The sequence below is a fragment of the Xenopus laevis genome, chromosome 7S (assembly GCF_017654675.1).
Source record: "Xenopus laevis strain J_2021 chromosome 7S, Xenopus_laevis_v10.1, whole genome shotgun sequence".
Lineage (NCBI taxonomy): Eukaryota > Metazoa > Chordata > Amphibia > Anura > Pipidae > Xenopus > Xenopus laevis.
In genome coordinates this window covers 104,316,052-104,338,829 of record NC_054384.1, presented here as the reverse complement: position 1 = coordinate 104,338,829, position 22,778 = coordinate 104,316,052, and the positions used below count along the sequence as shown (strand labels likewise).

Genomic DNA, 22,778 nt, shown 5'->3' with positions numbered 1-22,778 from the left:
ATTTCCGATGACAGGATCCCTTTAAAATGTCGTGCAAAAGACAAAATCTGAAAACTGTCTGTTTAAAAGACAAATTCACAAAAGTGGAGATAGAGGTTTGTGAATTTGGTGGGAAATGCAACATTTTTGTCTCTATTTTGTCTCCACTTGTGAATTCCCCCCTTTCCCCCCTTCAACTTCAAGAATCCAGGGATGGCCAACAGGTATAGTTTAGCCTTCTAGTGTTGGATGTTCCTGGGAATAACAGCAATGGAGGGAGGAGGGAGGAGAACACTGTAGTTATACTATTAGGGGGTTATTTATCAAAATCCGAAAAGTTCTCACTATTTTCTAAAAACGACTCCGACCAAATCTGCATTCTATTTATCAATAATTTTTTCTGAAAATTTCTTGGAAAAAACGCAATAATATTTTTCAGATAACATCAATAACATTTTTCAGATTTGTTGCTGAAAACTGCGACTTTTTCTGATTTGATGCCCAAAAACCACAAAATCTTTGGATTATTGAACGAACCCCAGCGCAGGTCAGTATATCAACGGGACATCTGCCATTTACTTCTACATATACTTGACAGGTCTGAGTTGGAGAACTTTTTTATTCTGACTTTTAACACCTTCCAAGTTTAAAAAACAAAATTGGATTTTTTTTAATGAAAAAATTGTTTTTTTCACCTTTAAAAGTCCAACCAGAAAAAAAGTGGGCTTTGATAAATAACCCCCCTAATGTCTAAGTATTAGTACACAGTGCAGCAGTATGCAATATGAGGAGTTAGTGGCAATGAGATGGTTCAAGGTGGCCATATACTATTAGCTCCGCTCATTTGGCGACTTCACCAAACGAGTAGATCTTAACCCTATATGCACACTTACAGCAGGGTGATATCGGGTTAATTTGAACGTTTGGCATTGGGGCCGAACAATCAGATTACAATGATACGTATGGGTGCAGATGGGTCGCAGGACTGCATTAACTAGCCAATGTGGTTCTAGATCAAAGAAAAAATCAAACTTGCCCAATCAATATCTGCCCGATTTTTGGCCTGATCGGGGGGACCAGTCGGAAGCCCCCTCACATGGGCAGATAAAATGCTGAATTGGTCTAAAGGACCAATAATCTGCCCGTGTATTGCCTCCTTTAGAAATACACAGATGCAGATAAAGTCACTTATCGACCAAACCTCTCAATATTCCAGAATTAAAAACTGAAGCATTCTGGCTAAAACCAGTTCATGCAAAATAAAAGAGTTTTGGGCTTAAAGGGATACTGTCATGAGAAATTTTTTTTTTCAAAATGAATCAGTTAATAGTGCTGTTCCAGCAGAATTCTGCACTGAAATCCATTTCTCAAAAGAGCAAATTTTTTATATTCAATTTTGAAATCTGACACGGGGCTAGACATTTTGTCAATTTCCCAGCTGCCCCTGGTCATGTGACTTGTGCCTGCACTTTAGGAGAGAAATGCTTTCTGGCAGGCTGCTGTTTTTCCTTCTCAATGTAACTGAATGTGTCTCAGTGAGACATGGGTTTTTACTATTGAGTGTTGTTCTTAGATCTACCAGGCAGCTGTTATCTTGTGTTAGGGAGCTGTTATCTGGTTACCTTCCCATTGTTCTTTTGTTTGTCTGCTGGGGGGGGGAGAGGGAGTGGTGATATCACTCCAACTTGCAGTACAGCAGTAAAGAGTGATTGACGTTTATCAGAGCACAAGTCACATGACTGGGGGCAGCTGGGAAATTGACAATATGTCTAGCCCGATGTCAGATTTTAAAATTGAATATAAAAAAACATCTGTTTGCTCTTTAGAGAAATGGATTTCAGTGCAGAATTCTGCTGGAGCAGCACTATTAACTGATTCATTTTGAAAAATTTTTTTTTCCCCAGGACAGTATCCCTTTAAGCAGGGACATGCCTGAAGGCAATTAATTAATGTAAGGTCCTTGTGTCAAAAGGGAATTCAATGTACTTCCAAATCATTGTACTTGGTGCCACTTGATGTCCTGTAGTGATGTCCACAGTGGGCACAAGGGAACCCTGAAGCTACCACCTCCTCCACAGTTCCCACAGCAGCTTTTATAAATTGCTACAGTGCATTTGCCCTTAAAGAATAGTGCATACACATCATTTCAATGAGAAGTAACACCCTGCAACTGCCTCCAATGTGCCTTATTGTAACACAATAAATGCAATATTTGCACTCAAAATTGCACTTTGCTCCTAAATAGGATCACCTGGCAAGTAATGAACTGGTTGTTCTCAACCTGTACGTGCAGATCCTAGAGCTAGTAATGCTGTAGAACAGGGTTCGCCAACCTTTTCTACCCATGAGCCACATTTAAAAATAAGTTGGAGAGCAACCTAATCATGCAAGAAGTTCCTAGGGTGCACAGTATGGAATGTCATTAGCCATTGGTAGCCCCTTTATTGAGTTGCAATATAGTTGCTTGGCAGTACACATGGTTTTTGTGCAGCTAAAGCTTGTCTTCAAGCCTGGAATTCAAAAATAAGCACCTGCTTTGAGGCCAATGGGAGCAACTTCCAATAGTTGGAGAGCAATATGTTAATTCAAGGAAAATTGTAGAATCAATACAGCTCCAGACAGTAATTTTAAACTGCAATGTGTTTTATTCAGCAGTGCAGGCACACTACATGTTTCAGGTGGAGCCCTTTATCAAGTGCAATCAGAGCAATATGTTACTCACGAACCACTGTTTGGGGATCATTGCTATAAAACATATATGTAAAGCCCCTTTAACCTAGAAAAACTTCTCAATGGCTAATTTATTGTACAACAATGAAACCCCTACATTTCAGATAATGACAAGATTATTTTGGGTCAGATGCACTGCCATCTTTTGATAAGTATGGTGAAAATACATCTGGTAAAGGCAAACTAAATTCTGTGCTTAGGAGACTGACCCAAAGCGGACTCTGTTATCCCTGAATAAAAGCTCTGTCTCGGGATATTTGCACCTTCCCTTTCTTTCCTTTCCCGTTGAGGTGGATTTATGGGTGACTAATTGCCAGTGGGAGGCTGAAGCTACTGATAACATTGAAGGAAACATAAAGCAAAAGTCTGTCAATGTAATTATGAAGTTGCACGGCATCTTTAAAGGCCACTTGACACTGGGGGTCACATGAATCCCCAAGCTGCTCTCTCTCTTCTCTATTGTCACTGCCACCTGATAATAAAGTCTTATGTGTCACTATATGAGAGATTAATCGGAGAAGAACTCATGCTGAACCGTTATTGATCAGGGACCTGTTGCCAATAAATGCTTCTATCAGTGGATAATGTAAATTCTCCTGATAATTTATACAGACGCATAACAATGAGGCCCTGGTTCTGGGTATCAGATGAACACAATTGTTGCATATACTAACACCATTCATTAAAAGAACTTAACACTCTTCTTGCATTTCTGTATACTTGCACTCAGCACCAATGCATCTGTCTCTTTGTTTAATTCAGCACAAATGCCCCCAAATATGGAGGTAATACACGGGGCAATACATATATTGCATTCAAATTTCTGTATTTTTAGTGCATAAGGAATGTAGAAGGCAGGGTGCAAAGTGCAAAAAATGGACCACGTTTGTGCACTTTATCCCTTGCCTTCCACCACCCATAGCGGCATGTGGGTGAGGACTTTTTGCTCCCCTTAGAGCTCTTGCACCCCTATACCATTTAATAGTTTATACATGAGAAAGAAAAGCAATATCCACAGCCTGACTAAATCTATAAATGTTCCAAGTAGCAGAAATATGTCTACCGAAACAATAAACCTTGAAACCAATTAACTAGCGATAGGGGCCATGGTGAATACAATTAAGGGGCTGTACAATCACAGTACCTTGCAATAAGATGGATGAAGTCCTAAATATTGATAGATTAAGGGAACTATTTCAATGGTTTCCCCCTTTTATTGTCAATTGATTTGGTGAAGGCAGTGAAAGAGGCAAGAGCTTTCCCTGTGTTCTGTCCGATAATGTCGGAATTTCACAGCTGTCTCTTCCGTGTATTATAAATCTGTTCTACAAATAGTTGTTGTGACTTTCCTCAACCCAACGTTGTTTTATTAGAGCGCTGCCTCAACCCAACCATTTTTTCCCCCTTGCCTTAAAGCACTCAGTCAGGCAGTTTGGGATTTGGGCATGACAAATGACTTATACCGGAATTATTGTGTTCAGCCTGGAAAATCCCTGTTCATCTAGTTTTGTTTCTGCTATCAGTCTGGGAAAATAAGGTGAAAAATATCAATTAAACCGTTCTCTTTACTTTGCTGGAGTCCCTTTAAAAATATACCAAGCCTATATCTAAATAATGTCAGAATGGATGAAAACCCCTGCCATGTGCTGTTTTTAGACGTCACCTTCTTTCTACTCCTTCTCAGTTAATCTTCGGGTGCCATACTGTAGCCCATAGCTGCACTCTTTTTGGTCTAGGAGAGGTGCAAGGTCTTCTCTGGCTTTAGTAATGATGTATCTATCTGTTGGAGTCTTGCAGCACCCAAAACTTCAGTGCAAAGGCAATGCACAAAACACTAAATTTGGAACCTGAAAAAGGTACGTATTTGGCACCAAAAGATAATAACCTGTAAAAGTGGAAAGAAGCTGTTTTTTTTTTAAAAAAAATGTTTTTTTAATACAGGTAAGGGACCTGTTATCCAGAATGCTCAGGTTTTCTGGATAATGGATCTTTCTGCAATTTTGATTTTCATACCTAATGTCTACTAAAAAATCATGTAAATATTAAATAACACCAATAGGCTGGTTTTGCTTCCAATAAGGATTAATTATATCTTAGTTGGGATCAAGTACAAGCTACTGTTTTATTATTACAGAGAAAAGGGTAATAATTTTAAAAAAACGTGGATTATTTGGATAAAATGGAGTCTATGGGAGGCGGCCTTTCCATAATTCAGAGCTTTCTGGATAACATGTTTCCAATTTACAGCTACTATACCTGTATAAAAAAGGGCAAAACAGGGTTTAGAAGCGCAATGACCCCACTTGTTTAAAATAAAATGGCAGTAAGTGCATCACTTTAAAGGATAAGTAAACCTTTAAAATAAATGAATGTAAAATTGATGAGAGTGCTAGTCTAAGCACTTTTGTAATTTACATTCATTATTTATTCTTTTTTCATTTCAAGATATTAACAGAAACATGTACTGTTAATATAAATGAATTTTGTTACAACAGCGCCACCTGCTGGTCAGTTTCCCACCAGTCTGACCAACAAGTAGTCAAGGAAGTTGTCAGGAGAAAGAAAGAGGCTGCTCTGATGTTTTACTGCTTAGAAAAGATTTGAGAAATGTTTCTAATTGTTTTCCTAAGCAGCAGAACATCAGAGCAGCCTCTTTCTTTCTCCTGACAACTTCCTTGACTACTTGGTGGTCAGACTGGTGGAAAACGGACCAGCAGGTGGCGCTATTGTAACAAAATTCATTTATATTAACAGTCCATGTATCCCTTAATATCTTGGAATGAAAAAAGAATAAATAATGAATGTAAATTACAAAATTGCTTAGACTAGAACTCTCATTAATTTTACATTCATTTATTTTAAAGGTTTACTTATCATTTAAACTTTAAAGAGGAATTAAATGCATTGGCACTTTTTTTTTTTTTTTTTAAAGCAGGTGCTGTTTTCTGCAAAAACCTTTAAAGCAATTACATGCCTTTCTTTAAAGGTAGAATGAGTGTTCTAACATCAAGCAGAGCAAAACTCGAGCACAAGGAGATGAGACAGTCGGGCCCAGCTGCAATAAGGATCTATTGTTGTGAGCAGGAGATGTGTATGGGAATTGTGCTGACCCAGGGAAGTGCAGACACTGCCAGCCCAAGGAAACAGCTGGGGAGAATTAGGGCCGAGAGAATTGACTGATTATAAACTAAAAGGCTTTTCTCTCCTTTGTCGGCACAAAAAGAGGCCCAGCACTTTCTAGCATTCTCTGCGCACAAAGAGCGCTAAGCAAAAGACATTCCACATCAGACTTGGCATGCCGAAATATGAAGTAAGACGAGTCTGATAAATCCTATTGTGAGAGTACTGTCAATTCTGCCTAATAATTCCTTCTAGTGCCCCATAGGGCTCTTTTCCATAATGATGAGTCCAGTTCCTGCTCTGAATCACTTCTGATTGATGCTGTATCTCAGCAGGAAGTAAAATGATTGGTTGAAAAAATCAGAGCTGGGTTTTGGGCAAAGACAGAATTTGCCCTTGGGTCATGTCCTATGGAAGGGATGCCCAACCTTTTTTTACCAATGAGCCACAGCCAACTGTAGACATTCCTAGGGGAGCCAATTATGGGTGACGACTGGTAGACCCTATGTGGATTGTCAGCCTACAGGAGGCTCTGTTTAGCAGTTGGTTTTCATGCAACCAAGAAATAAGCACTTACATTGAGGCCACTTTGAGCAACATCCAAGGGGTTGGTGAGAAACATATTGGTTGGGGATCACTGTCCTATGCATATGCTTAGAATCGTCAGAAGAAAATTGGGAGCTACCGGAGGCATCTTCAGATCTTCACTGATAAAGGGCTTGGACGAGGAGCTTTTTAAATAAACTACTTCCTACAGGTCACACTCACTTACCCATCATTCCAATTGATTGCCTCACATGGGATAACTGAATTTGTACATTCAAGAGACAACTTCTATAGGAGGCACTGCTACAGGAGACTGCCGAAGCCTACATTGGTGGGTTTCACGCTTTTTCAGTTATAGTGCCATATAATATCTAGGAGATGGTCATCAGATTCTAATAAATTGAAGATTCAAGTGGCTTTAAGTGCAGTCATTTTCTAACCCATCTACAGAATGATAACACATAACTGATAATCCAAATCTGACCTTGGCCTTCAGCTGGACTCCCATGTGCATCTGGGAGAGAGAAAAAGGGCAGTCAACCCCAAATCTCTGCCTAAATGGTCATCAGGATTAGCCCCCTCAACTGCAGTTTTACCCTTGAGGAAGGATAGCCCCATACTTTGGGAACCACCAGCCAAAGCCACTCTTATCAACCCCCTATAATAAGAGACACATATGCAACATGCAATGTGCAAAACTGGGCAGTGTATTTGGTATATTGCACAGGGATCCCTTATTAATGGTGGGTGCTGGTAATTCTTGCTTATGGAGAGAGAGAAATGTAGAATTCCCTCAGCATCGTTTTTATACATGTCTATGGTAGAGACTTGATAATGGCTGTGGGTTAAAGTCAGTTAAACCTTTAAGCGCTGTATCATCTCTGATTTGTCACAGTTATCAGGGTCTAGCTGCAAATTCTCTGCATCATTATAAATAAATCACTACAAAGCATTTCATTTGTGCATAAGCAAAGAAAGCAGTGAGAGAGAGATACAAAAGGCATAAATAATCTGGGGATCTCTAGTATACATTGGACTAGCTCTTGGCATGTAAAGACTGCCAGTGCAAGGAGAGGGCTGTAGTAATATATGGTTACCCATCACTCTCTTAGTTGAGGCACCACTTGAAAGTCCAGTTGTTGGCCAGGGCCTCACTTGAAGGTCCAGTATTAGGTCCTCTTAGCTCATGGAATAAGTACAGATAGAGGAAAATATAAGTGTCATTCAACCATAGAATATCATGGAAATATAAATTGACTCCAAATCTCACCCTATCCGACCTTCAAGTTGGGCTTTCAGGTGAAACAAGGACAGCAAATGGCCTTTCTACTTACTGGGCCTCTGGCGCTGCTCCAGACCCACAATTTGAAAGCAACTGCTATATCTGAGCTGCTTCTGTGGCCAAACTAGTTGGAACTTTAAGGTTAGTTTACTATAGAGCCACTTACATATTCTTGATGGAGCTGGGGGCTAGCGGGTAATGACACAAAATATGCATCAGGTCTATTAGCTCATAGCAGCCAATCAGATGTTCGCTTTCCAACAGATGAACAATAAGTGTCATTTGCTGGTTGGTCGCTAGGGGTTACAAGACCCATTGCAAACGTTCCAACTTTTATTATTACCTTCTAGTCTAACTGGCTAGGGACAGATGAAGTCCCATGGACAGGTTGGTCAGTCCCTATGAAAATCCTAATGCTCTGCATAGCAACAAGCTGATCAAGCACCTTGAACATTTTAATGCTCTTATTGGCTATATGTTGGTTTAATCCAGAATGCAATCCCTGACTACAAGTTGGTTTTGTCCTTTTTTAGGGTTAGTTGTTTGGATACAGTTTGGGCTATTTCTATAGGAATTCTCCGAATGCTTGGTTTCAGGCTGGTATCTTTGAAATATGTAGGGTTCCAACACAAGCAGCTAGACTGCCTGTTCCTACTTCCTTACATCTTCAATTATCAGTATAGGTTGGTATCTTGCCCTGTCATTTCATATTTGGCCAAACCACAGTCAATCAATACAAATAGTGAAGTTAAATTGTATAATGATATCTTTAATCAATATATCAGGACTGGTCAACCCATGACCAACCCCCATTTCTCCAAGGTGCCAATTTAATTTAGAGGACAATTCCAGCCCTAACTTAGTACCATAGAGCTATAGGCTCCGGCAGAAAGATAACTTGACTTGAAACTGCCCCCAAGACCTCATATAGTAAGTTTTACCGTCAATCTTCTTAACCTTTTTGCAGATTATTTTATTTCTGTAGCAAGAATTTTGTCTACACTTCACTATTCTGTATGCACAGCTGTTATACACCTGCCTATGTCAGCATGTAGGAATATGCAAGCTCAGAAGGGCAGATATGAGATCTAGTAGAGGATTTACTGGCCCTGCTGATGGAATGTATTCCAAGGGGATATATTTTTCTCTTTCTCAATGGTGAGGTGGGATGTGGAGTTGAAATATTGGCATTAAAGTGCTTGTAGCTCAGTTTAGGGCTTCTCTAAAGTGCTGTCCTGATTAGGATGCGGTGTGGCAGTTTGGCCATTGCCGAGAGCCTGTGTCTGCTCCATCTATGTGGCTGCGGCAGCTGGAGATATATGGTGTGTGCAGGTCGTATTAAAAGACATTTTATGTTCTGCCTGAACGTCACCAGAACGTCTGTGGGCTTTATGTCTCCGTGCGGAGGATGCAGAGAAGCTGCGAGGACAATTTCTAAGGAATAAAATCGTATTGTTCCTTAATCTCCAAACCCAAAAATAAAAGCCCCCCTCCTCCGAAAAATATGGATACAACTCAGCATGTACTGGAGAAAAATATATATAAAGGATAAAAAAAATTGTCATTACATGCCACAAAATAGCTACAGGTATGGGACCTGTTATCCAGAAACCCGTTATTCAGAAATATCCAAAATACGGAAATGCCATCTCCCATAGACTCCATTTTATCCACATAATCCAAATATTAACAAATGATTTCCTTTTTCTGTGTAATAATAAAACAGTAACTTGTACTTGATCCCAACTAAGATATAATTAATCCTTTTTGGAAGCAAAATCAGCCTATTGGGTTTATTTAATGTTTTCTAGTAGATTTATGGTATGAAGATCCATATTACGGCAAGATCCTTTATCCGGAAAGCCCCATGTCTGGAGCATTCTGGATAACAGGTCTCATACTTGTACATTGATTCTCCGCCAATTAAATCAGAAGGTTGGAAACATGAGAAGCCGGAACAGACTCCAAATCTTCTCCCCAAATCTTCCAGGCTGGTCCCCCACCCATAGCACTGACTGTGGGGTCCATTTTTTTTTAACATTTGACACAAGCTGCATCATTAGATATTAGAATGACTCTGAAGTCCATACTAAACAACAAGGACAGTAGAACCAAAAACATGACATCATACTCACCTTGGATTCCCTGTGACCTCGCATTTCAGGTTCAGCTCGTCTCCATCTCTCACAAGGCTTTGGGAAGGCTGAATGTTGGCCGTGGGGGAAACTGCAGCCGGGGAATGGTTGTCAGTTGCAGAAGAGAGAGAAGCAATATGGAGACCATTAGGTATAACAGGGGTACAATTCTTGTATAATGTGCTGGAACTATATCAATAATTGATGATGATGATCCCTCTGCCCTTGGAAAAAGATTGTCCAACCTGAACAAATTCGAGTTGAGCAAACCAAGTCCAACTCATTCTATAACATCCTAATATAGACCCTGGGAGGGGTGGGAAATAATCCCCTCCACTAAATCATTCCCGATTAATCAGTATGGACAAGACAATACTTTATTGCTCCTGGAAAAGAGATTTGTGGTTCCCCGGTCAATATTTCCCTGTGATTAGACTGCTCTCTGTCCTTGTGCATTAGACAAATGGCTGAAGGTTTCTGGGAAGTATTGACCAAGCCAGCTGGTACCTACCTTATGGGTGAATTCCTGGGAAATGTCCCACTTAAAGGGGAATTTCATTTGACATATATATATATATATATATATATATATATATATATATATATATACTGTATATACTACAGTCTGAAGATACAAATATTAAAGAGTGTTTGTGAAACAGACTGATGCATTCTGGGGTTAAATTCATATTTCTGTTAGTTCCCCTTTAAGTGGTTCATATAATAGGGAAAGTAGGTCTAGGGGACCCTTAGGGTTAAATTTCCCCTACTGCTCAGGAAGTCCCTGGTCAGTAACCTATGTCCCATAGGATGGAGGTACACGTATGGGATCCATTATCAGAAAACCTGTTATCCAGAAAGCTCCAAATTACAGGAAAGGCATCTTCCATTCTAGTCAAATAATTAAATGTTTTAAAAAATAATTTTCTTTTTCTCTGCAATAATAGCACAGAACTGACGAGGGTGCTATTCTAAACACTTTTCTCATTTACATTAATTTTTTTCTTATCTTTTTTTATTCCAAGATATTAAAGCCTTTGTGTACTGTTAATATGAATGAATTTTATTCCAACAGCGCCACCTGCTGGTCAGTTTCCCACCAGTCTGACCAACAAGTAGTCAAGGAAGTTGTCAGGAAAAAGAAAGAGGCTGCTCTGATGTTCTTCTGCTTAGGAAGAAAATAGAAACATTTCTCAAATCTTTTATGTACAGAAGAACATCAGAGCAGCCTCTTTCTTTCTCCTGACAACTTCCTTGACTACTTGCTGGTCAGACTGGTGGGAAACTGACCAGCAGGTGGCGCTGTTGTAACAAAATTCATTCATATTAACAGTACAACTAAATAATGAATGTAAATTACAAAAGTGCTTAAAAATAACACCCTCGTCAATTTTACATTCACTTGCTTTAAAGGTTTACTTATCCTTTAATCCTAACTAAGATAGAAATAATACTTATTGGATGCAAAACAATCCTATTAGGTTTAATTCATGTATAAATATTATTTACTGTATATACTCGAGTATAAGCCGAGTTTTTCAGCCCCCAAAATATGCTGAAAAGCTCTACCTCGGCTTATACTCGGGTCAAGCGCAAAAATAGTCGCCGGCGCCTACGCCTAAGAATAGTCGCCGGCGTCCAAGAATAGTCACCAGTTGTCCAAGAATAGTCTCCAAGAATATTCGCTGGCGTCCAAGAATGGTCGCCGGCATCCAAAAATGAGACGCCGGCACCTCCAATGGGAACAGAAACCCTCAATTTTTTGATTGAAACTTACCAGAAGCTGCTGCATTTCTCACCCTAGGCTTATACTCGAGTCAATAAGCTTTCCCAGTTTTTGGAGTTAAAATTAGGTACCTCGGCTTATACTCGGAACGGCTTATACGGTAAGTAGACATAAGGTATGGAGATCCAAATTACAGGAAGATCCCTTACCTTGAAAACCCTAGGTCCTGAACATGCTGGATAACAGGTCCCATTCCTGTATTCCCCACTAGCCCAAGGGTAATTTTCCAGGCCCTGGCTCTTTAGTGAATAAAAGGAAAGGGAACATGTAGAATATTTCTAGACTAACAGAAGAAGGTGAAGGTGCCAGAGGATTTGGGGTGGAGGTAGGCCTCTGTGCAAGAATCAAGACCAAGCCATAAGGTAGTCCTGTGTCCCACCAAGCAGAAATAGTATGGGGTTATTATCCCCCAGGTGAAACCTGCTTTATTATAGGAAACATGGCTGGAAAGGGATATTCACGTTTACATCCTGTTGGTGAAACTTCACCTTCAACCTCTCCTGTCTCCAACACGCTTGTTGTTTTGCTGAATGTATTTGCCTCAACCATTGACTCTATCACTCTTTTCTTTTATACGTACCTATTCTGAAAGGGTGAAATGGCAGCTCTACAAGTGTCTAAGTTCCACGTCTCTCCATTCCTGGGTTACTTCCTGAGACATGAGACCAGGCGACTAGGGAAACAGTTACGGGATTTCCCCTCTGGCTAATTAAATACCCAGCTAATTGACTAATTGGATTATAATTAGAGGCATGTGTTAGAGCACTGCTGGACAAGCTCCATGAAATACATAATTTGAAAATAGCAATTTATCTGAGGATTAAATGCTTAGTGGATGCTGAAAGAGAGACGGCCCATATTGCAACAGATTGCACGTCCCCTGTTGTTTTCTTTGGATCTGTTCATTGCTGTTTAAGCCGCGCTTGCCAGAGAACAATGTAAAGAGAATAACAGCACCATAACAACACAATTCAGCATCAAGAGCTTATCATAAGGCTCTGAGCAACACACTTTCTATTGGTCTTTATACACGGCTGCAGTAGAACAAAAGTGTCTGATACTATCCCAAGCCACCAGGGGGAGCCTGGCTCTAAACAGATGTGGCGGAGAGAGAGAGAGAGAGAGAGAGAGAGAGAGAGAGAGAGAGAGAGAGAGAGAGAGAGAGAGGGGATGTTTAAGATCAAAGGGCTCATTTACGACTGGTACAGGCACAAGTGTAGAGTCCTAGGGGTGCAGAATTTTACATTTTAGGTTTTATCCATGGAGCACTTTTATCTTTGCCAGTTGGATGTACAAGTGGTGCTTTGCAGCTTGCACATAATTTAAAATCAGGAGCGAGGGAACCCTGTACTTAACGCCTGCATAGTCAAGTACTAAATATAGAGCTCGTGTACACTAGAGTACCTTTGTAAAATGTAGTTACTCCAGTAGGTTTATTTACATTTTGGCAAATGTAGTTACCTTTGTTCTGGCACAGGAAAGAATAATCAAGTGAAGCCCTGCTGTACAGATGTCATGATAAAGGAAAGATGGCTACAGTAGGCTAAGATGATGACAGAAGGTCAACATGGCAAGAGACGATGATAGAATGGAAAGGTTGCAATGATAGGGCAAGATAATACAGTAGATGAAGGAACAGGGCAAGATGGAGACAGCAGGACAAGGTGTAAATAGTAGAGCAAAATGGTAGGAGCAAAGTAGGGTAAGATGATGACAGTAAGTGAAGACTTCAAGAGATGGTGATAGAATGAAAAGGTTCCAGATAATACAGTAGACAAAGAAGCAGAACAAGATAGTAGGACATGGAAGAAAGAGACTGTCAAGGTGGCAAGATAGAGAGAATAGAGAAAGATGGAGGCAGAAGGATAACATGATGATAGTAATTTGCATATGGCAAGGGTTAGAAAAAATGGTGAAGGAAGGGGAGAATGGCAACAACAGGGAAATACAGTAGACGAAGGAGCAGGACAAGCTGGAGGCAGTAGGACAAGTTGGTGACTGTAGAGCATGATTGTGACAATAAAGCATTATAATCACAGGAGATGGTGAAAATATGGGGACAGGGTGATAAAGTGGAGCAAAATGGTAACTGGACGGCAAAATGGTAACAGAAGGGCAAGACGGAGACAGTCTGGAAAGACAGCAGCAGTAAAGCAAAATGATGACAGAAGAGGGAACTGGGGAGAGTAGGATATGATGGCTATGATGACAACAGAAGAGCGAGGTGGAAGCAGGAAGGCAAGATAATGACATAGGACAAGATGGAGAGTAGGGAAAAGTGGTAGAGCAACTGGTGTAGTTGGAGGACATCTTCCAGCATTAGATTGGGCAGTCCTACTTATATACAGTGCCTTGCAAAACTATTCAGGCACTTAATCAATATTTTGATTTTACTGAAATGCTACTGTGCCATGTTGTGTTCTGTGATACTTTTATTTCAAATCACTGATGCTCAAAAGTGACACAAGCAATAAAGGGCATTTTGGGTTCAGAATGAAGGATCTCTAGGGGCCCAGGCCTGATCTACTACATGGGCTGATTCAGTCTGTGAGCGAACTGTCTCCTTTAGCCTCCTGGTGCTGAGGATCCAACTAATGGGGCCTGGCTCCCCATGTCTCCCCTCCTGGCGGGGCTGTTGCAACTGGGTGGTGTGAGCCCAAAGTAGAAGCCTCACAGCCATCTTTGTCATGCAAGTTATGTAAGAAGGATTTTTTGCGTTTTTTGCTAATTTGCACTGTCAACTAATTTTCGCAAATGGTTGTTGTAAAATACCATTGCAATTTGAATTCGCAATGTGTAAAACTGTTTTGAAAATATTACCTCCACCGCCAAAGCCGTGGCATAAGTATGCGCATAAATATTCGCAATTTGTGGGGGTTTTTTTTCAAAGAAAGCTCTTTCTGCACATTCTATTTGCACATGAAATACACTCCTCTCATCCAGCTTTATAAATATAATCACGCGCAGGGCAAATATATTCACTGAGCGAATCATTCTGCGCTGCCCGAAGTTTATAAATGAGCCCCGGTGAGTATTTAGGAGGGTTATGTGCCTTTAAACTAGATCAGTCGAGTACAGAGGCTGCTGGTTAAGCGCTGGATAATCACACACCTGTGAATATGACACACGGTACACAAATTACCAGGGCGCCTATCAATACTCGGTGCTAAAAGGCCCACTGATTTAAATGGCTGCTCTCTTTGTGAGTGCAATCTGCCAGCTTTACATCTTAATTGTCACACACCTACGGAAGAAACTCGCTGTAAATGCAGATCTATTAGACGTTTCATAGGATAAGGCGACCTGCGGTTTCGCAGCTGCAGCTGAGCACAATTCCCAGAATTCTTGGCTGGCTTGAGCTGCAGGTTTACGAGTTCCAGACCCAATTCTGTCCCCCTGAGTTTAAGCAATCACCATAAAACCAACCAAAATTCCGTCCCCTGAGTATAAGCAATCACCATAAAACCAACCAAAATTCTGTCCCCTGAGTATAAGCAATCACCATATAACCAACCAAAATTCTGTTCCCCTTAGAATAAGCTATCACCATAGCTACCAAAAATTCTGTCCCCCTAAGTATAAGCGATCACATATAGGCACCCAAAAATTCTGTCCCCGAGTATAGCAATCACCATATAACCAACCAAAATTCTGTTCCCCTGAGTATAAGCCATCACATATAGCCACCCAAAAATTCTGTCCCCCTGAGTATAACAATCACCATATAACCAACCAAAATTCTGTTCCCCTGAGAATAAGCGATCACCATATAGCTACCCAAAAATTTTGTTCCTCTGAGTATAAGCGATCACCATAAAACACCCAAAAATTCTGTCCCCTGAGTATAAGCGATCACCATATAACCACCCAAAATTCTGTCCCCCGGACTATAAGCAATCACCATATGGCTACCCAAAAATTCTGTCCCCTGAGTATAAGTGATCACCATATAACCACCCAAAATTCTGTCCCCCGGACTATAAGCAATCACCATATGGCTACCCAAAAATTCTGTCCCCCTGAGTATAGCAATCACCATATAACCAACCAAAATTCTGTCCCCCTGAGAATAAGCAATCACCATATAACCACCCAAAAATAGTTTGATTTTCAGGCTAATTCCAGCACAGACCACAGAGACTTCCAAATAGGATAGGGACCTCTGCCATTGACTTATATCCAACCTCAGCAGGTCTCAGACGGCGGATTTTAAGATTCAGACTTTTTCCATCCTAGGGGTTTAATAAATCTCGAAAAATTCAAGTTTAGTTTCTCCACTCGATTTTTTTGAGTTTTTAATATTTGGACTTTAATTAATAACCCCCTGTGTGATCTCCCTGTGCCCGTGATAGTTTCCTCCAGCTACTTTCATTTACTCCCACACCATAGAAATGCATGCAGGCTGGTTAATTGGATTCAACCATAGAGTGAGAGAGAGCATGTGTGTGTGTGTGTGTGTGTATATAGATATATATATTTGTCTGATAGCGATATATATATTCTATTATTCTATATATTCTATTGAAATAGCATTACAATAGAAGCACCAATGGGGCAGGAGCTGTTGTTAATGATGTAAATCCCTGCCATAAAGCAAGTCAGAACTGCTGTTATTTTGCCAGAAAGGCAATAAAGACATAGATACAGTTTATACACTATTATTATTTCATATCCAACCCCCCCCCGTATATCATGCCCAGTGGGCAATAAAATGGACAAATTGGGGTTGTCCTGCCTAATACTCACACTGCACGTCCAGTTCATACTGAGTCTGTTTCTTCTGCCCCTTTAAAGCTGGGTGTGACGCCTCGCAGGTAACTATATCCCGATCATCCTTCCGGTCTACTTTGAAGCGGATGCTGTTGGTGATGCTGAAGGTCTTTATGTTCTCCTGCTTGCTGGTGAATCCTGCAAAGAGTGGGAGGAAATTCTTGATGTAAGAAGAATAACGCAGTTGTAGGGTGGCTTATCAGATTCTAATGAACTACAGTTCCCAGCATCCCCAGCTATCAGCTAGATGTATCTTATAGCAGTTGTGGATAAATATATCCAGCTGTGTGGTTGTGTGGCAGAGGATTCTGGGAGTTGTAGTTCAATAACAAACAATATAGCTGCTTTTTGTTGGCTATATTCTCATTGGCTGGTATGTCAACCAGTATCCGAGCAACATAGACACCTGCATTGTGCATCTGAGAGCTTAGAATTCCGACCCTGGGTAGTCAGCGTTTGCCTGAACCTGCCCACACACAGAATAAAGGGCACAATGTGCGAGCAGGCAGGGATATGTGTCTCTGAAGATAAAGCACATTGTAGAAATCAGGGCAAAACAGCAGAATGACCAAAACTGGCGACCATGGGCTATTTCTGTTGGCGGCAGATGGGCAGGAAACAAATTGTCCTTTTCTAATCCTGGTATCACTCCTGTTGGAAAGCGCTCCAAGGAGGCTGGGATTTCAGACTCTCCCTGCATTTCTCTGCCCATAAACTCATTCATTTAGGAGACACAAGCAAGCCCACGTATTTGGCCTGCGCCAAGATCTTACCCCCTACTGGGTGACATTCCTGTTCCAAACACCAGAATGCCAAGAGAAAGAGAAATGGCAACTCTTTACCGGCTGGAGCGAGAAGAAATAGCCTTAAACCTATGCTATACTGCTCATGCTGGCTTTATGTAGGCTTAGATGGCTCACACCCAAAATATCAGGAGTAGGTGCAAGTGCCTGCCTTGTTTAAATTGTGTATTCCCTGATGAAGACCCCTATGGGTCGAAACGCGTTGGGATTTCTTTTGGCTATGTATCATGATTAATATATGTTTTTATTTTATATATTGGAGAGTGTGGTCCTCCTTTTGATTTATATATTACTAATGCTAAATTGCAGCCCCCTCTCTGCTAACAGCCTCACACCCGCAACCCTCCAGTGTCCCATACCAGTGTGCTGAACCACACACCTATATATCTGATAGGCTGATAGCTGCCTTCTAGCTAACAATCTAACACATTAATAACCACATCTGAACCTCCTGCCACCGTTATCCCTGGGTAGCACTACATTTTCCTATGTGTCTAATAGGTAGCTGCCCTCCAGCCTTCCTCATCTCTGAGTAGCACCGTATGATTCTGTGTGACTTATAGACAGCTGCCTTCTTGCTGCAACCTCCCACAGCAATGACCAACCTTTGGACCTCCAGCCACCTTTACCTCTACACGTTCCCATGTATCTGCCTTCTTGCTAACGATATAACACATTCACGTACATCCTTCCTCTCCTAAGTACCGCAAGTTCCCATGTATGGAAGGTTCTCAAGATGTTTGTGTTTCAGATGGACAACCCGACTGACTGAGAATGATGGAAGTAGAAGTTGTGAGCCAGCTGTAGGACAGTAGGTTTGACATCCCAACTGTAGACGGAAGTGGTGGTGTCTCCTTTATCGCCCTTAATTATCTCTTCCATCTATCTGAGTGTCACAGACTGTGTCTATATCTCCCTATTTATATGTGCTCCCTACACATCACTGCCATCTTCTTCTGTAATTCTGTATCTTTTTATTTTCATCTCTCTGCAGTTTCAATCACCCTGCAGCCACGATGAGTCCCAGAACAAATGCTCATCATCTGAACAGGCCTTCCTGTTTCTCTGCTCAACTTCGGCGCACTCCTACTGTACCCTGAAGGGAGCTCCTTGCTACAGGAACGACGTACCTTCAGAGCTTGCTCATTAGCATACAGCCCCCTGGTACAGGAATGACTTACCCCCACCGCCTGTTCCTTATTATAGGACTCATTTACCCCTACAGGCTGTTCTTTATTGTAGAAATTATTTCATCTCAGTGCTGTGTCTCACTATAGAAGCCTTATTAGAGGAAACATTTACCCTCAAAGCTGGATCATTAGTATAGAATGCGCGATTGGAATGAATTACTTTCCGAGCTTGCTCATTATGATAGAATTCTTGTTACATGAATGGTTACCCCTTCTCATGATCTCAAAGCTTACACGTTACTGGAGAACCCAGTACAGGACTCAGATGAATGAATGACCCTCCACTGGCTTTTCATTACTTTAGAGATTTATCATTACTCTAGTAGCTCATTATCATCCAACTTTCTATTATGTGAATAACTTAAACATGTTCATTACTGCAGAAAGCTACAAAAAACGTATCTTTAGAGCTTGCTCATTGGCTAACAACTTGTCCTCAGAGCTTGTACATTACTTCATCATGGGAATAACTTATTCTAAGAGCTTGCTCATTACCAAACAACCCTCTATCACGCAAATTCCTTACCCTAGTAATAAACAAGGATCAGTAAGTCTAACAGAACTAGGCCCAGTTGCCTTATATAAGAAACAGACACTCAAACAGTGTATTACTTTCAGCGATCCCCACCCAGCAGCTCGTGAGTAACATGTTGCTCTCCAACCCCATGATGTTGCTCTCAGGGTCCTCAAAGCAGGTGCTGATTTTTGAATTCCAAGCTCGAAAGAAAGTTTTAATTGCATAAAAACTAAGTATAGTGCCAAGTAGAGCTTTTTGTAGGCTGCCAGTTCACATAGGGGCTATCAAATAGCCAATCACAGCCCTTATTTGCCATCCCAAGGGACTTTTTCATGCTTGTGTTGCTCCCCAACTCTTTTTACATTTGAATGTGGCTCACAGGTAAAAAAAAGGTTGCTACTGTTGTCCTGCTTTAGAAGAACCTATTATGAAGTAGTTGGTCTCACCTTTCAGTTCCTTGCGGTCTCGGTACCAGCGTAGTGTGGCTGCCGGTTTTGTTCGAGGGGAGATGCAAGTGAGCTCAATCTCTCCTCCCTCCACAGCCTGTTCTTTTACCTCCACTAAAGGATTATCTGGGGGAACTGTGAAAGACAGAGACAAGTTATACAGGGTGGGACAAGGGAAGTCAAAGAATGTGCTACTCAGGGTAAGTAGTTTAGTGCAGAATACTGCCATGGCTTTGTAGGTTGCCTGCTCTGTCGCAATGGTAGGAATTAGTAGCTACATGATCTTAGCCCAGTTGGTTAAGTTCTAGTTCCCTAATGAGTAAGGATGTTGGTGTGTGTGGTTAGAAAGCGTTGTATGCAGAGTAGTCATTTATTACCACTTGCTGATGAGTAGTTGACTAGTAGTTGTGGAGATGACTGACTGCTGATTGAGATCAGTGAGCAAAAAGGTTGTTCTGTATAGGAGAGGCCTTCTCCTACAGAGAACAACTACTCCTTTTGTAGTCAAATTACAACTACTTGCACCTCCCAAGAGCCTTCTGACTGCTTGGTGCTGGGATTAGAGTTTGGTTTGAGACCCCTTCTTGATGCCATTGCACAAGTCAAAGTTCTTCACCTAGCACTGTGAGTGTGGCGATCTGATGATGTGTATCCTCAGTGTAGAGCTGGCAGAAGTATCCACCCTCATCGTCCAACTTGGCATCTGACAGATGAATCTTCACTTCTTTTTGGGTGAACTCCACCAGCTGAAACCGTGTGTCCTTCAACGCTACAGGAGACAGAAACCACTGTGAGTCAGACAAATTCGAGTGTAGGCAAAGAAATTAGAGTGTAGGCAGAGTGAGAAGCAAGATAGGCCCAACAGAGTCTCCATAATCCTAAAAGGACCTATTATATCTGAGCATATATAAACTGTGGTAGTGGGGAACCACCACAATGAACAATGACAGGCTTAAATGTGAGACTTGAAGTGAAACATTCCAATACCCAATTAGAAGGCTTTTCAAGAGCAACTGTGAAGCTGTTTGTGCCTAAAAGATACTAGAAGTTCATTTTAGAGTTATCTTCCCCTTTAGCAAAGTTAGATCTGCCGATCTCTATCATTATCTCCCTAAGCTTGTCTTTTCTCTGCTGAAGTTACAGCTATTGAAGTCAGGCTGCAGCTGTTTGGATAAAATTAGAATAGGGATAGATTTAGCTTCACACATGAGAGGGAGGGGGTGTCATTATGTTAAACTGTAATGTTTAACCTCCCCCCCCCACTTCCTTCCCAGTCACTTTGGAAATCACAGAATAACTGCTAGAAATTCACTTTGCCATGTTATTTATACGGCAGACACAGAGCCAAGTTAAATCACGTCATTGTCCCAATAATGTGAAGCTGGGTGTCCAATCAGGTGTTTCTCATATTCAGGTTTTATCTTCTGATTCTGTTATACCATTCCATTGAAAAAGAATGAGAGGTAAATGTACAAAAACAGCGCTGTTCCTCCTATATTCAGGGTCCTAGGTGCAAAGCAGGATGCAAAGTGCAAAAAATGGGTGCAACCCTGATCATAGAGTAAAGGTGGCCACATGCGAGCTGATAAAAGCTGCCAACAGCTTATTGGCCAGTGTATGGGGCCCCCTGAAAGGCTTTCAAGATTAATATCTAGCCAAAAATTTGGCAGATGACAATAGGGCAATTTTAAAGGAGAACTAAACCCTAAAAATGACCATGGCTAAAAATATCATATTTTATATACTGAACTTATTGCACCAGCCTAAAGTTTCAGCTTGTCAATAGCAGCAATGATCCAGGACTTCAAACTTGTCACAGGGGGTCACCATCTTGGAAAGTGTCTGTGACACTCACATGCTCAGTGGGCTCTGATTGGCTGTTGAGAAGCTAAGCTTAGGGCTCGTCACTAATTATCCAGCAGAAAATGAGCTTCCCTGGCTGTAATATAAGCTGATGCTACAGGTTTGCTGATTATTCAATTCTGATGCTAATTGCACTGGTTTCTGTGCTGCCATGTAGTAATTATCTGTATTAATGACCAATCAGCCTTATATTGTGACATTTCTATTCTATGTGTACTGTATATTGTGAGTGGGTCCCTAAGCTCAGTAAGTGACAGCAGCACAGAGCATGTGCAGTGAATCAGCATAAAAGAAGATGGGGAGCTACTGGGGCATCTTTGGAGATGCAGTTGTTTACTGCTAAAGGGCTGTGGTTGCCTTGGGCTGGTACAGAAGCACAAAACATCATGTACAACATTTCTAGCTAATTCTTTAGTAAGACTTTAGTTCTCCTTTAAATTCCTGTCTGATCTAGGACCGCATTGGTTCATTGATGCGGTCCTAGATCGCACCGCCTGCATTCCTGGCCTTCTCATCCGATCGTTGGGCCCTAGCGCTCATGATCAGTCTGATAGTCTGATCATTCCACTCAAGGTGGGCACATTGGTGCAAGAGCCAATTGTTTTTCAACCTCACCAAATGAGCTACCCATGTATGGCCGCCGTTAGACTTTCAGTCCAGTTATATAGAAGTGACCGACAGCTGACTGCTCACCTCGTGTTCCATTGAAGAATAGAGTTTGCCGAACAGGATTCTGGATAACCACAATGGAGCCATCGTACTGGTGCAGATTGCAGCTGATCTCCGCGGTGCCACCCTCCACCACAGTGACATTCTCAGCCTGTACTTCCTGGGAGAAGGCTGCAATAGAGAAGGGAAAAGACTAAGACATGCTGTTGCAGTTGGTCTTTAGTTTTTACATGCATGGCTGACATTGACCTCTCCAATTTGAAATTACAATTTCAGCACCAACAAATGGACAGCTCCTTAGTGTTCAAGGAGATGTCAACCCAAAACCCATCGTCAAAATTTGCCCAATTAAAGAAATGATAACGCGAATCAACTTTCCAATATACAATCATTACAATTACTGATTCTGAAAGCAGTTTATGTTATATTCTGCACTGCTGGTCCTGTCTCTCCAAAAAATGTATCAGAATTTTTACATCAGGGCTCACATGCCCTTTAACTTTTAGATGAAGTCACTCTCGAAGGGCAGAAGATAAATCTCGTGGAGTCGTGAGTGGGTGCAGCGTTGGGGTTGGAATCAGACTGATATCAAATAAAGAGGTGCATAAGAAGTAACAGGTACTTGAGGCAAGAGAAGATACAGTGACAGCAAGAGAGAGATAAAGTCACCAGAGATGAAAGATTTCGGCAGCAGGGAAGGACAACGCTCCCCATATAACTAAGCAACAATGTGAGGAGATTTCTTTGACGTTTGTGATGATTTTCTGCTGGAGTCGTGTCAGACAGAGGAAGCTTGTTAACCAAGGTCTTTACACTGACACAGATCATTAGCCAGGAGATTTAGGCTGAGGTTTTATTTGACCCTAAGAGAAAGCAAGAGATGACAGTTTCACACTGAGCTTTACACATCCTATTAAAAGATGTCTGCGGCATCACCTCGCA

At 41.3% G+C, this 22,778-nt stretch overlaps 1 protein-coding gene across 1 annotated transcript in view; it reads right to left on the bottom strand.

Annotated features, from left to right (window-relative positions):
• cadm4.S (cell adhesion molecule 4 S homeolog) overlaps window positions 1–22,778 on the bottom strand; it is a 221,629-nt gene that overhangs the window by 5,560 nt on the left and 193,291 nt on the right. The window contains exons 2-6 of the mRNA XM_041571658.1: window positions 21,861–22,007; window positions 19,921–20,073; window positions 19,305–19,439; window positions 16,325–16,486; window positions 9,793–9,883 (exon numbers count right to left, since the gene is read on the bottom strand). Coding sequence (XP_041427592.1) covers window positions 9,793–9,883; window positions 16,325–16,486; window positions 19,305–19,439; window positions 19,921–20,073; window positions 21,861–22,007 — 688 coding nt within the window. The remainder of the gene's footprint in view (window positions 1–9,792; window positions 9,884–16,324; window positions 16,487–19,304; window positions 19,440–19,920; window positions 20,074–21,860; window positions 22,008–22,778) is intronic.